Raw genomic sequence first — 15,108 nt, 5'->3', positions numbered from 1 at the left:
TTTGCAAAAAAATTTTGTAGAGATGGGGTTTCATCATGTTGCCCAAGCTGGTCTTGAACTCCTGGGGTTAAGTGATCCTCCTGCCTTGGCCTCCCAAAGTGCTGGGATTATAGGCATGAGCCACTGTACTCCACCTAAAACCTTGTTTATAAACACAGGTGGCCAGCTTGTGTGTCATTTGCCAACATCTGCCTTAAGTTATTTCATTACAGATGTGACCCCCAAATGTCCTGTTATTCTTACCAGATACAGGGATCATGGCCTTCTAGTTCACTACTGTATCCCCAGTGCCTCCCAGTAGGTGCTCCACAAACATTTGGTGGTTCATATTCTCCTGAGTGCACAGGGATATGGTGGTTTTGGGGGGGAGTAGCGGATATCTAACCCCGAAATATGGTGCATCATCTGATGCTTCTCCCTTTGTCTTTTTGACCAGGAATGTTGAAAACCCCCAGTCCCAGCCGAGACCCAGGTGAATTCCCCCGTCTCCCTGACCCCAATGTGGTTTTCCCCCCAACCCCAAGGCGCTGGAACACTCAGCAGGACTCTACCTTGGAGAGACCCAAGACCCTGGAGTTTCTGCCTCGGCCGCGTCCTTCTGCCAACCGGCAACGGCTGGACCCTTGGTGGTTTGTGTCCCCCAGCCATGCCCGCAGCACCTCCCCAGCCAACAGCTCCAGCACAGAGACGCCCAGCAACCTGGACTCCTGCTTTGCTAGCAGTAGCAGCACTGTAGAGGAGCGGCCTGGACTTCCAGCCCTGCTCCCGTTCCAGGCAGGGCCACTGCCCCCAACCGAGCGGACACTCCTGGACCTGGACGCAGAGGGGCAGAGTCAGGATAGCACCGTGCCGCTGTGCAGAGCGGAACTGAACACGCACAGGCCTGCCCCTTATGAGATCCAGCAGGAGTTCTGGTCTTAGCATGAAAAGGATTGGGGCGGGCAAGGGGGACAGCCGGCGGAGATGAGGGGAGCTGGCGGGCACAGCCGTTTCTCAGGGTTGGACCCCCTGAGATCCAGCCCTACTTCTTGCACTGATAATGCACTTTGAAGATGGAAGGGATGGAAACAGGGCCACTTCAGAGGGTCTCCTGCCCTGCAGGGCCTTTCTACCCGTGTCCACTGGAGGGGCTGTGGCCATCAGCTCTGGCTGTGTAGGGGAGGGAGGGGTGCATGCATGTCCCCCACCCTCCACAGTCTTCCTTGCCTTTAGAGTGACCCTGCAGAGTCACTCAGCCAAATCTGTCTGCTGCTCCCTCTCCTCAGCCAGTTGGGTGTGCGCAGAGCTGTCATGGGGTCCCTTTGTCAGCCCCGAGTTCAGCTTCCCAAACACCAGTATTGGATATTCTGTGATTGATTTTGCTCCTCCTCCACTGTCCCCCAACACCCAGGAATGGGAATCTGGCTTGGTTCGAGATAGGAGCTTTTCTGTGTCCTAAGCCCTTTCATGCTAGCAGGAAGACTGAAAGCAAGGCGGCCCAGTGTGGGGTCATAGGGCTTGATAGACCTGGCACTACCTATCTGCACTTCCAGGTGCCCCACCTATTTATCTGAGCCCACAGGTGGAAAGGGGAACTGCCTCAGTGAGAACAGGGGGACGGGGATGTTAGGAAAAATACAGTAAAGTTGCAATGAAGAGGTTCATGAAGTATGTCCTTGTTCTTTTTGGAAACTCTCAGCAAAGGGCAAACCAGCAACTGTTGAGGGTACCCATCTAGCTACTTGGGGTCAGGACCTCGTCAGACCAGGTTTGGATACAATCATCTGCTCATCCAAGGAATAGTTTCTTGGGGGACTCACTCACTGGTGCCAGTTCTAAGTCAGAGACAAAATTCCACTGTCTGTTCCTTTGGTTGTCTGAACTTTATGTGTTATTCCCTTCCTTTAGTCTTCACTCTAATCCCTGGAGTTTGTGGGCTTTCAGTTATGTTTGGTTATTAGATATCACCACAATGCCCTAGAACAGCTATGAAGCAGAATACCATATGGCCACCTGGACATTGGGACTTGGGAATTCACTCTCAACTGGGCCATCCATGTTGTGATGCCCTTGAAGTAAAATGGAGCCAGCAGGAGTACCTTCTGTAAATGCATGTGGCAAAGTGCTATTTATAGGGTGCCCAGGGAGCCGCTGATGAACAATAACCTTTAGGTCCCCCATACTGAAAACTGACCAAGGCCTGTGCACAGGTAGCCCCTCATGCTGGGCTCTGGACCATGAGCTGAGTAGGAAGGATAGCAGAGGCCAACCCTGACCTTCCTGGAAGTTGTTTCCATAACTTGAATGTTGAGCTTCCTCTAAAGCTTTCTCGTGTATATCTTCTCCATGCCACTACTCTGAGGCCTCCTGTGTTATGTGTGAACAGTTGTCTTTATGTGGGGATGACGATGATTGGGAGTAGAGTCTCAAGGTCATTCCCCTCTTCCCTTGAGACTCTCTGAATGCTGCTCCACTGTCTTTTGTCTTGGAGGTCACTCAGCAGGTTCCTTGCATTTGCTGCCTGGATGTGCAGCTGGCAACAGTGATGAATTGGTCACTGCTCTTTCTCTATAACTGGGATAGATGTCCTGCCTTGGGGATCACTAAAGGGGTGACCTTGTTCCTTGCTTTATGAGCAAGGGGCAAGTCTTGGACGGGAAGGCGCTACTGGTTTTATTGCCCAAGGTTTTGTTATTGCTTCTCTTCTGTGTCCTTCTCTTTGTTCAGTGAAGCCAATATGTAAGATATTGTTTTTGTCCCCATTCCCCTACTCCTGGGCTAGGAGGAAAAAATGTGAATCTTACCAGCAATTCCAGCCAACCAAGTGATTCTTCTTCATTCTTGATGGGGAGAAGTACATACAAAGTCTGTTCTGACAGGGCGTGGTGGCTCACGCCTGTAATCCCAGCGCTTTGGGAGGCAGAGGCAGGTGGATCACCTGAGGTCGGGAGTTCGAGACCAGCCTGACCAACATGGAGATACCCTGTCCCTACTAAAAATACAAAAAAATTAGCCAGGCATGGTGGCACCTGCCTATAATCCAGCTACTCGCAAGGCTGAGGTTGGAGAATCGCTTGAACCTGGGAGGCGGAGGTTGCAGTGAGCCAAGATTGCACCATTGCACTCCAGCCTGGGCAACAAGAGCGAAACTCTGTCTCAAAAAAAAAAAAAAAAAAAAAGCCTGTTCTGTGGCCTCCTTCCCCTGGGCCCTCCATAACCTCAGGCTAAACCATGAACACATCTGTATATCCTTGGCTCCACTAAATGGCTCTCTTGTGGCCCTCCAAACCATGCTGCCTATACACAGTGCTCTGTGGTATGAAGCAGAGATTTTTCCTTTGCTCATTTTTAACTTTTGCCATTGTGGTAGGTTGCAGCCATCTTTCTAGATGTAGTGTAACTGATGTAGTGTAACTGAATGATGGTCACCTGCCATTGAGTGAGAGGTTGAGTGCCATCCTTACTTGTCCACTGTGGAGAAAGATAAAGCAAGGCTGGGTCTTTGCTAAGGAAATAATTGTACCTGAAAGAATCAAAAGCAGGGTTATCCAAAGGTGCTACTGTGAGCATCCATGAAGAAGGAACAGTTACCATCTCTCAACTCCTACATACCTGGTCTCTGATGGGCCCCTGACTGCTGCACTCTCTCAGTGGGGCAAGGTTGGAGATGGGCTAAGGATCTGTATAGTATTAGCAGGTCTCAGTGGCTTTCTGTTCACTCAGGTTCCCTTGTTCTGTGGTCCTGGTCGGGAGCAGGCCCTGGAGCTGTGGATGAAGCCACTTGAGTGGCAGTAGCCGGCCCCCCTTTCGTCTGCCTTCCCTTTGCACAAAGACACATTCCTTCTGCTCTTGGCAGGTGCTCACTTCATGGAAGATGGTAATAGGAACAGATACTGCTCTCTGCTCCTGCTTCTTGGATTCTTCAGCTCCTACCGCTGATTCGGATTATCCCCTTTTGACCCTCTTGGGGATCCAGACTGCTGCCAGGAGGCTGAGTAGATACCTCAGTTATCTGTGTGTTATTTCTGAGAGGCTTTGGCGGATCCTCTTCACTTGGCATCCTGTGGCATCCCTAGGGTCTGGTGGTAACAGTAATAGCAACAATGATATCTTACATTTGGACAACTCAGAATAGTGCTAACTTTTCCTCCTGACCTTTGCAAAATGACATCATTTTCCTTGTACATTTGATACCCTTGCTAGGAGAGAAGGGTAAATGCTTAAAGATGAAAATTCAAGTGAAGAGAAATGAAAAAGTGGCTTGGACTAATTGCTGAGTGAGGCCACTGGGCTCAGAACTGAACAGGTTGGCTGCATTCCCCATTCTGCTTTTGCTGTGTGGCCATAGGCTTGTCTCTTTAGCCCCTCTCAGATTTCCTTCCTTTAAAAGCAATCATCACATGCTTTCCTCTCAAGGGAGTTGGGTGTATGTATCAGAGAAGGTCAGTGAAACACCATAGCTCCTTGCCAGCTCCTAGAGGAAGCTTCTTTCATCTATACAGGATGAATCGCTGAAGTCGAGAGTGTGGCTCTCATCACCTTTGCCTTGAGGGAACTTGCCTTTTCTTTCGTCCTTTGGCTTCTGGAAGAGGAGTGATCTGGAGGTGGTTGAGCATGACTAATGGGGGCCCCGGTCAGGCCCATGCCCTTCTGCTGCATTTATATAGCACCTGGTGTTGACAAGCATTCTTTCCTAATTCCCCCACTTAACTTGTCTGACGCTGTCTGCCAATGTCATCCTCACCATTTGTGTCTTACAGAGAAGGAAATGGGAGAGGGAGGTTGTGTCTTACAGAGAAGGAAATGAGAGAGGGAGGTTGGTAGCAACATCAGAGTGACAGTTGGCTGTCTCTCATTTCTTGGGGTCATCAGTCTGATTTGTTTAGAGCCTGGAATCATCCCAGTTCCTAGAAGAATCTTTGGAAAAGGGTCCCCTTGCTCTTGGGACATGTGTCATGGTCACTAAGCCCCCTTTCCCTCAGGCTACTGTTGCTCAGGGACACAATGAGATACCCCAAGGACATCTAGACCTGACTTTTCATGAACTCTCTTGCCTCTGTGGTCCCCACATTGGAGACCTCCCTCCCTCCTCCTTCCCTAGTGTGAAGGAGACACCTCCCGAGCAATCCTAACTCATCCAGCTCACTTTTAACAAAGCAAAGAGCAGAGGGCACTGAAGACTGGATGGCTGTGAATGGCACACCTTGGGGTTGAAACCGTGTTGGCAGGAACCTGGTGATAAAAGCTGCCTACTTCCTGGGTGTGTGAATTTGCACACATCTTTTCCCCTCTCTGGACTTCAGAAGCCTACTGTGAACTGGGGACGATGCTATCTACTTTCTCTCCTGAAGCCCTTCTAACTTTCAAATGTATGGTCCTGGAGCCATGAGTCCTGCACAGAAACTGCAGCCTTGCCAGATTGCTTCCCTTGGTGCAGAAAAGTGTGAGTGTGTATGAAATATATGTATGGTTTTACATCAAAAACAGTCGAATATCAGCTATTTCATATGGTTCACCCTAATGTACCTGCCTCTCTCTTTGGCTTTAGGTCTGAGAATGACTTGTCTTTGTCAAGGTATACTATTGTTAGAAACGCATTACCAAATGCATCTCTTCTGTCGGATCAGCGTATTCCTAGATTAGGAATTCAAATTAATGAAAATTCACATGTGAAAGGAAAATCCATTGCTATTTCTGGAGAGGACCTCAGTCCTGGGCTTTTCCCTGGCATTGCTACCTGGGTGGGTGCTCACCACTCAGGTGCTGGTGTTGGAAGGCAGGAAGAGGAAGCTGAAATCCTGCCTATTAAGGCTAATTAACAGGGCTTAGGTGCCTAATTATCGTGACTCAGCCCGGGACTTATGGTTAGCCATGCAGGCCAGGTGAGTCTCTTATGGACTTCCTCTCAGACTGCTCTTTCTCACTTTGTCCTGATAAGATATTGACAGTCATGTCCACCCGCTTCCTCATCCATTTCCCGTCTTGGGCCCTGGAAGTACGGGGGCCTCTGTAGGCTGCCTAGGGAGCCCTGGCTTTGCTCTTCATGTTGGGCTCACTCCATGATCAGGAGCCAGTAGGACTGGTCCTTCCTGATTCTTACTGCCTGTGGTTCCCCATCCCCTACAGGGAACCTGCTTTGGGCCTTGAGCTGGATAGAGAGAAGAGCTTTGGGGCCCAGCTAGTTATAGGAGCTGAGCTTTTCCACATCTCTCTTTGTTAACCCTTGGAAAGAGACCCGCCTTTCCCCTGACCCATCTTCCTACCTGTCTGGTCTGACCTGCCCTCTTTGAAAGCACTCATCACCTAGTTTTACTAGGCTGATTGGCAGATGTGGACATGATAGATGTCTATCGAGATAGGTGTCTAACTAGTTAGGTGTCTCAGCATTGGACAGCAGAATACCATTCCAGGGGTGCACAGACAGGCCTCTCCTACCAGAACATGAGGGATAGACGTCTGGGCATTCTGAACCCAGAGGTCAGAGTAGTCACAAAAGCAGCCCCGGGGAGTGAGGGCCCCAGGGACATGGTGTTCCTTGCCCTGCACTCACTGAGGTCCAAGGCCAGGTTTCAGAAGTAGTATGCTGCCCGTTCCTGAGATCCTTCACACCTGGACACCAACCCTGACAAAGCCTGACTTAAAATTTTGATACTGTATTCATCGTGGAATTTTTCAATAACTCTGATTTTTAAAAAATACTGCATTGCAATATGATTTACCTTGATTACTGAGGTTCTTTTTTTTGTTTGTTTTTTTGGCACCCCCTTAAATTTTAACCCAAGGTGAGGGCCTCATTCCACTCTAGACCCAGCCCTGCCTGCCCCTCACCTGGACCTGTGAGAGGGGTTTAGGTACCACTGTGAAATACGTTTTAAATTTTTACTTGCCCTTCCCCTCAGGTCCTGAGTGAGGCAGCAGCTCTCTGGGGGTGCTCGCGTTTAAATAGGAGTGTGTAGACTTACAGCAATGAAACATCTAGGAGCTTTTAACTTTGGATCTACACTTGGGTGTGACATTTCCTTGGTGTTCTCTGGCTGCCTTTCTGGCTCTGCAGCCCTGAGGGCACTTGTGTGTGTGTGTGTGTGTGTTCCCTGGAGAAGGGAAGTGATTACGGCAGAGAGGCTCCTTTAGATTCTCATCTTAAACCTCTTTGGAACGTGTTTGAATTCCAGAAGTGAATGAACTTCATTCATTCTCTTGTCCAGATTTCAGAAGGGACTAAAGTGAATGGAGGCTTTTTCACTCCCTGGCATGCCAAGAGCCACATTCCTTAGCTCTGTGCCTGCACAGTGAGTCTTCAGAATTTGGCCCATCACACTGTCTGCTAGTATCGTTTCCACCACCCTCCTCATCCTCTGTCATCTTTATTTCATTCTCATCGTTTATCTCTACCTCCAGTTCAGATGCCATGCTGGCTTTGGCTCTTTTCTTCATCACCATCAGAGTGAGGCAAAGATGTATCCTGGCCTAGTTATAAAGACGAATAATGCATGATAAGAAATCATTAATTTTTTTCCACGTGGGGGGTGGTGCTGTCCTAGTGATTCATATATATATAATTTTTGACTCCTTACAATAATTCTGGGATGTGGGTATTACCCCCATTTAAGAATGTGGAAACCAAGGCTCTGATGGCTCTGTAATTTGCCCAGGGTCACACAGCTAGGAAGCAAGTTGCTGATCTGCTTGGTTCCAAAGTCACCTCTCTTTTTCCTCTGAGCACATTTCTAAACCACTACTTAGAAGCTCTTGAGATAAAGTTGGCCTGGCTCAGGTCCACCTAGGTTTTGAGATTGCCCTTTGCCCAAGGAGGAGTTGTGTCCTTGGCTCACCTGTCATCTGCCTGTGACTGGACTTGAACCCTCGCACGTCTCAGCTGACATCCTCAATGCTGCTGGCTTCCTTCCTCTCCCTGTTTCCTCTCCATGACTCCAGGGGTTTGAAGCACACAGGAGTTGGACATGTCAATTCTGTAGCTCTTCTCCCAATACCACTGAAGGCTGTGAGCCTCTCTCCTGTTTCCAGCCTGCAGGTGCCCTGTTGCTGCTCTTCATTCCAGCTTCTCACTTTTCTCTCAGTCTCTTGAGCTTGGAAGCCTTACTGTAGCTTGTGTCTCCTCTCTGGGCGCTTGAGGTCAGGCTTGCCTTTTTGTCACATTGAGCCACATGCCTTTGATACACAGTTGTAGCAAAGAAGGGAGGTGATGAACTTGCTCACTTTCTTTTCTGATTTCCCTCCCTACTCATCCTGCACATTCACCCACAACCACTCCCCACCGAAACCCAGATATCTTATAGTCTAAGGCTTGTAGAGGATTAAGGAAAGGAATTGGAGATGGGTTTTACTTAGTTCACAGAAAAGCTTTCTTTGGGATATTTCCTCCCCCTTAGGGCTTTTAAGTCTAGGTGAAGTGAAAGTTCACGTATGTGTTTGGTTCCTCTGTAATTAGCTACTAGTTTTTATCCTTAGACCTTCTCTGCTCCAATGTCTTGTTCATGTGTCCTGACCCCGTGTCCTTGAATTCCCACTTTGCTTTGGGATTTAAGTTATTGTATGTTGTCAACAATATTTAAAGATGAAAAAGTGCTAAAGGAAACTTATCAGGTTCTTTCCTTTGGCTTTTTTTTTTTTCTTTCGAGGTACTGTAAATTGTTAACTAGGGATGCCAAGCAGGCTTGGTTCAATGGCGAAACCTCTTATTGTATTACAGTGTAATGCTGATCTCAGCCTGGTCTCAACGCCAGAGCACACAGAGACTTGAATAAAACTGTTATAACGATTACCTCTGGTTTGTTGTGGTTCTTTGTAAACTCATCCTTTCCTCTTTTTTTTTTTTTTTTTTTTTTTGAGATGGAGTTTTGCTCTTGTTTCCCAGACTGGAGTGCAGTGGTGCAATCTCAGCTCACCGCAACCTCCACCTCCCGGGTTCCAGCAGTTCTCCTGCCTCAGCCTCTCAAGTAGCTGGGATTACAGGCGCCCACCACCACGCCCACCTAATTTTTTGTATTTTCAGTAGAGACAGGGTTTCATCATGTTGGCCAGGCTGGTCTTGATCTCCTGACCTCAGGTGATCCACCCACGTTGGCCTCCCAAAGTGTTGGGATTACAGACGTGAACCACCACGCCCGGCCTCTTTTTTCTTTTTAATTAAACCGAAGGCCATGAGCCTCTCTCCTTTGTTTCCAGCCTGCAGGTGCTCAAGTAACTGAGCTGTTTCCAGGGAGTTTTCATATGTAGGAAAGAAAGAACTGGAGAAAGACGGAAATGCTGTAGAAAAGAGGAGGTGGGTGAGAAGCTTCTCTGAGGGTCTAGGAGCCTCCAGCAGGACCATGGGGGCCTTTGTGAATGATGGTGCTGAACAGTGCAGTCTCTGCTCACAGTTGATTTTCACACAGCTCGTGGATTTTGGCTTTCAGAGCCACTTGTGAATATGTGCTGTCTCCTACTCCCTACAACGAACCATGCTGACATTCCTGGTGAAGTTGTGAATGGAGCTAAGAGGACAAACAGATGGAGTTATAGACATGTGAATAGGATTTGCCGGCTATGAGTCACAGATTCCTTGTGGCTCTGATGCTCTTAATGGCACTCATGAGCTGTGTGACCTTGGCAAGGCACTTAACCTCTCTGGGCCTCTTCTGGAGCAAGCTGATCACAAAGCAGCCTTTGTGCTCTCACTTTCCATGATTTTGTGTTAGGTGGGGATGAGGATAAAAGCAGACAGGATGAATCTTGTTTGAGGCCATTCTTCACTGCTTGAATCCTCTATTTCATCACTCAGCTACATGTGGAAGAAAATGACTTCTGAACTTAAATATTCAGACACCCTCATGTGTGAATGCTTAACCTTTCATTTCTCTCTGACCTCTTTGCTCTTTTCTCTGACACCTGGGGAGGGGTGACTCCGAGGTGGGGTTCTGTGCTGGATGCTTGGATTGTGAGGGCAAGGCTGACCTTTTGCTGAGCCTTGAGGTTAGTTTGACCAGGATCTGGACAACCTTTGTAAAGCCCACTGGGCAAAAATGAAAAATTGACTAATCTCCTTGCTGGTGCCATATGGAAAGGTGCCATACTGTTTTTGTTGTGTTTTGTTGAGACGGAGTCTCGCTCTGTCACCCAGGCTGTAGTGCAGTGGTGCCATCTCAGCTCACTGCAACCTCCGCCTCCCAGGTTCAAGTGATTCTCATGCCCCAGCCTCCCCATTAGCTGGGATTACAGGCACACGTCACCATGCCCAGCTAATTTAGTATTTTTAGTAGAGATGGGGTTTCGCCATGTTGGCTAGGCTGGTCTCAAACTTCTGATCTCAGGTGATCTCCCCACCTCGGCCTCCCAAAGTGCTGGGATTTCAGACATGAGCCAGGTCACCTGGCCAGGCACCATATACTGTTATCATGTATACAAATTGCTGCATGTTTCTGGAAAGCAGCTTGGCCATATGGTATTAAAAAACTACAACACAGGCCTAGTAATTCTGTTACTACTCTATAGTGATAAAAACTAGTTTAATGTGTCAACTGTTGCACTAAGACCTGACCTATGTTATCTCATTTACAATATTTCAACATCTTTAAGAGTAGATCCGTTATTATCTCCATTTTACATTGAGGAAAGTGAGGGCCAGAGGGTTGAGTAACATGCTCAAGACCACACAACTGGCAAATAGTGGAGCTGGGACTTGTCTGATTCTGGCATCTGCGTTTGTATCATAAGATTGAGTTGGGGCCTGGCACGGTGGCTCACACCTGTAATCCCAGCACTTTGGGAGGCTGAGGCGGGTGAATCACGTGAGGTCTGGAGTTTGAGACCAGTCTGACCAACATGGAGAAACCCTGTTTCTACTAAAATTACAAAATTAGCCGGGTGTAATGGCACATGCCTATAATCCCAGCTACTCGGGAGGCTGAGGCAGGAGAATCACTTGAACCTGGGAGGCAGAGGTTGCGGTGAGCCAAGATCGCGCTATTGCACTCCAGCCTGGGCAACAAGAGCGAAACTCCCTTCTCAAAAAAAAACAAACAAAAAAAAAACAACTCCCCTCCCCCTCCCCCTCTCCCTCTCCCCTCTTCAGTCTCCTTCTCCTTTTTTCGATCTCCCTCTGTTGCCGAAGCTGGACTGTGCTGCCGTGATCTCAGCTCGCTGCAACCTCCCTGCCTCGGGCTCCTGTGATTCTCCTGCCTCCGCCTGCCGAGTGCCTGGGATTGCAGGCGCGCGCCGCCACGCCTGACTGGTTTTTGTATTTTTGGTGGAGACGGGGTTTCGCCGTGTTGACCCGGGCTGGTCTCCAGCCCCTGGCCTCGAGTGATCTGCCCGCCTCGGCCTCCCGAGGTGCTGGGATTGCAGAGGGAGTCTGGCTCACTCAGTGCTCAATGTTGCCCAGGCTGGAGTGCAGTGGCGTGATCTCGGCTCGCTACAACCTCCACCTCCCAGCCTCCTCCCTTGGCCTCCCAAAGTGCTAAGATTACAGCCTTTGCCCGGCCGCCACCCCGTCTAGGAAGTGAGGAGCGTCTCTGCCTGGCCGCCCATCGTCTGGGATGTGAGGAGCGCCTCTGCCCGGCCGCCCCGTCTGGGAAGTGAGGAGCGCCTCTGCCCGGCCGCCCCGTCTGGGAGGTGAGGAGCTCCTCTGCCCGGCCGCCCCGTCTGGGAAGTGAGGAGCGCCTCTGCCCGGCCGCCCCGTCTGGGAAGTGAGGAGCGCCTCTGCCCGGCCGCCCCGTCTGGGAAGTGAGGAGCTCCTCTGCCCAGCCGCCACCCCGTCTGGGAGGAAGTGAGGAGCGCCTCTGCCCGGCCGCCCAATCTGGGAAGTGAGGAGCGCCTCTATCTGGCCGCCCCGCCAGGGAAGTGAGGAGCGCCTCTGCCCGGCGGCCCCGTCTGGGAAGTGAGGAGCGCCTCTGCACGGCCGCCCCTTCTGGGAAGTGAGGAGCACCTCTGCCCGGCGGCCCCGTCTGGGAAGTGAGGAGCACCTCTGCCCGGCCGCCCCGTCTGGGAGGTGAGGAGCGCCTCTGCACGGCCGCCCCTTCTGGGAAGTGAGGAGCGCCTCTGCCCGGCCGCCCCATCTGGGAGGAAGTGAGGAGCGCCTCTGCCCGGCCGCCCAATCTGGGAAGTGAGGAGCGCCTCTGCCCGGCCGCCCCGTCTGGGAGGTGAGGAGCGCCTCTGCCCGGGCGCCCTGTCTGGGAGGTGAGGAGCGCCTCTGCCTGGCTGCCACCCCGTCTGGGAAGTGAGGAGCGCCTCTGCCCGGCCTCCCCGTCTGGGAAGTGAGGAGCGCCTCTGCCCGGCCGCCCCATCTGGGAGGAGAAATTCTTCTGCCTTGGGATGCTGTTGGTCTATGGCCTTGCCCCCAGCCCCGTGCTCTCTGAAACATGTGCTGTGTCAACTCAGGGTTAAATGGATTAAGGGCGGTGCAAGATGGGCTTTGTTAAACAGATGCTTGAAGGCAGCATGCTCTTTAAGAGTCATCACCACTCCCTAATCTCAAGTACCCAGGGGCACAAACACTGCAGAAGGCTGCAGGGACCTCTGCCTAAGAAAACCAGAGACCTTTGTTCATGTGTTTATCTCCTGACCTTCTCTCCACTATTATCCTATGACCCTGCCATGTCCCCCTCTCCGAGAAACACCCAAGAATCATCAATAAATACTTCATTAAAAAAAAATTACAACAATTAAAAAAAAAGCTAACTCAGCTAGAAAAAAAATAAAAATAAAAATAAAAATTTCTATTTAAAAAAAAAACAACAAAAAACAACAAAAAAAAGATTGAGTTGGATGCAGACAAAGATTTACAAGTCATCCCAATGTTATTTACAGGATCATTTAAGAGACTACAAATGACCCAAATAAGAATGTGGGTCTTCTTCCAGCCTCTTCCTCACCCAACAGCATGGAATCTGATATAGTGAGAGCAAGAAGGCTCTCTTTACAAACTAGAAAACTGTCTAAATGCCTGACAACGGAGGTTGCTTAAGGTCTGCTTCTTTTCAAGGCATTTATTGAGTACCTTCCTGTGCTAGGTACCATCTGGACACTAGAGATTTGCAGCTTCTTTATCCAGGTTCTCAAAGACTACATTGTCTGGTGGGAGATACCAAAATATGAAGAAATCTGTTTAATATAATGTAGTCAGCGCCACGATGGGGTGCTAAAGGAGCACTGTGGGCTGGATTTAGCCTGAGCTGGGGTTCACCTCATGGAGGAGACAGAACCTGAGCTGAGTCCTAAAGAATAAAAGACACCAAGGCGGGAGATGGTGAGATGCTCCCTCTCCTCTCAGGCAGCACAATTCTGTGTCCACCTTTTTAAAAAAGCGAACCTTGTAATGCCTCACCCTGGGTTCCTAGTGCTGGTTTTATCATGGACCATGTGAAATATTATGTGGTCATTAGATTATTCATGAACAGGTTATTCATGAAGCTAAATTTTTCATGAATAATTAAGAAAATGTGAAAATGCTCATGATAAGCTAAATGGTAGGATACAAAAAATTTCAAAAGCAATTTGATCCCTATTATATACAGAAAATATATTTACATTTAAAAAAATACACACCTGATAGGCTCAGGAAAAAGACTGGGAGAAAGTCAGCTATCTTTGTGGGGAGGTATCATAGATGGTTTAAAAATGTTCTTTTGGAATTTATTAAACTTTAAAAAAATGAATATAGGTTACTTTTCTATTCAGCAAAACAATGGCAAATAAAGTAGTTTGAGGATGCTTTCCCATGCTAACCAGGTTCCTTTGCAGGTGTTCCAGAGGCCACTGTCTTCAAGGTTGTCCCCTGCCCTGAGCAGTATAACGAGGTGATTCCAGAAGCCCTGCTTATGGAAGGTAGAACTGGGGCCAACTTCCTGGTCCCCCTCACCCCTTTCTTCATCCCTTCCCTCCAGTGGAGAGATGGTGCTGGAATGGTGAGCACCTGCAGACTGCTAGCAGAATCCAGTGAGGGCACATGTACAGAGAACGTTCTAAGAAGGAGGTGCTGTGGGGGTTTCCTAGGGGCACAGCTGGTTAGGGATGTCAGGTCCTGCACAGGCAAATAGCATGTTCCTACAACACAAGTGCACACCCCTCTGTGAAAGGAGCTGCGCCAGGCCTGTGTCCACCACACCCTGTTTATGCGCCTGTGGAATGTGGTTCATTCAAGGCTGGGGCTGATGTCCTAATCCTCTGAGCCCTTGGTCCCCACCCGATCTAGTCCAACTAGCTCAAGCTGGAGAACATGTTTTGGCATAAGGGGGTGGGGTGGAGATGAGGGTGGGGGTCTGCCATTCTGTCCCCTCCTCCTCTCAGTCGTTGGTCACACTGCTGCTATCCAACCAGGAGAGACTGTTATGGGGTCTCAGTGGGAGGCACTGGACACTTCTTTGTGATGGAAGGACAACGGGGAGGCTTGAGAAAGATCAGCCTAGGAAATGTGCTCATGGAACACAGGTTGGATCACGCCACGCCCAATGTCTGCAGGAAAGGATCCACATTCTTGAGCACGGCCTTAAGGACCCCACCCAATCTGACCCGAGTCTACCTTCCCAAATGCCCATCACAATTTCCCTGCCTCCAGTCCTTCCCCATCCCTAAGACTCAACACTTCTCTGCTTCCTGAAACACTTGATTTTCCAAGAATGGAGGCCTCATGCTTGAAAGAGTATTATCCTCTTTATGAACTGACTTTCTGGCTATCTACCTAGGTGTCTAAGAAGACTGCAACCTGTAAGTGGTCACCACGGGTGCCGTGGCTTACGCCTGTAATCCCAGCACTTTGGGAGGCAGAGGCGGGTGGATCACCTGAGGTCAGGAGTTCGAGAACAGCCTGGCAAACGTGGTGAAACCCTGTCTCTACTAAAAATACCAAAAAAACCAACCAAACAAAAAAATTAGCTGGGTGTGGTGGCATGTGCCTGTAGTCCCAGCTACTCTGGAGGCTGAGGCAGAAGAAGTGCTCAAACCCGGGAGGCAGAGGTTGCAGTAGCCGAGATGGCACCACTGCATTGCAGCCTGGGTGATACAGTGAGATTCCATCTAAAAAAAAAATAAATAAATAAATAACTGGTCAAATGTGAGGGAAAGAGACAAGGGCAAGATGGGAAAGAGAAGAAAGGAATAGAGATCAGATTTCATCCTCTAGAAGATGATAGTCTC

At 49.4% G+C, this 15,108-nt stretch overlaps 1 protein-coding gene across 3 annotated transcripts in view; it reads left to right on the top strand.

The window, feature by feature from the left end:
* The window catches only part of MAP3K9 (mitogen-activated protein kinase kinase kinase 9), an 86,208-nt gene extending 77,453 nt beyond the window's left edge, over positions 1-8,755 (top strand). For all 3 annotated transcript variants that reach the window (XM_054530274.2, XM_054530273.2, XM_054530271.2), the window contains one exon: positions 437-8,755. In XM_054530274.2, the coding sequence (XP_054386249.1) occupies positions 437-921 (485 nt within the window). In that variant the 3' untranslated portion in view covers positions 922-8,755. The remainder of the gene's footprint in view (positions 1-436) is intronic.
* The last annotated feature ends 6,353 nt before the right edge of the window (positions 8,756-15,108 follow it).

This window comes from Pongo abelii, chromosome 15 (assembly GCF_028885655.2).
Source record: "Pongo abelii isolate AG06213 chromosome 15, NHGRI_mPonAbe1-v2.0_pri, whole genome shotgun sequence".
NCBI lineage: Eukaryota > Metazoa > Chordata > Mammalia > Primates > Hominidae > Pongo > Pongo abelii.
This window is presented reverse-complemented; position numbering and strand designations above follow the sequence as displayed.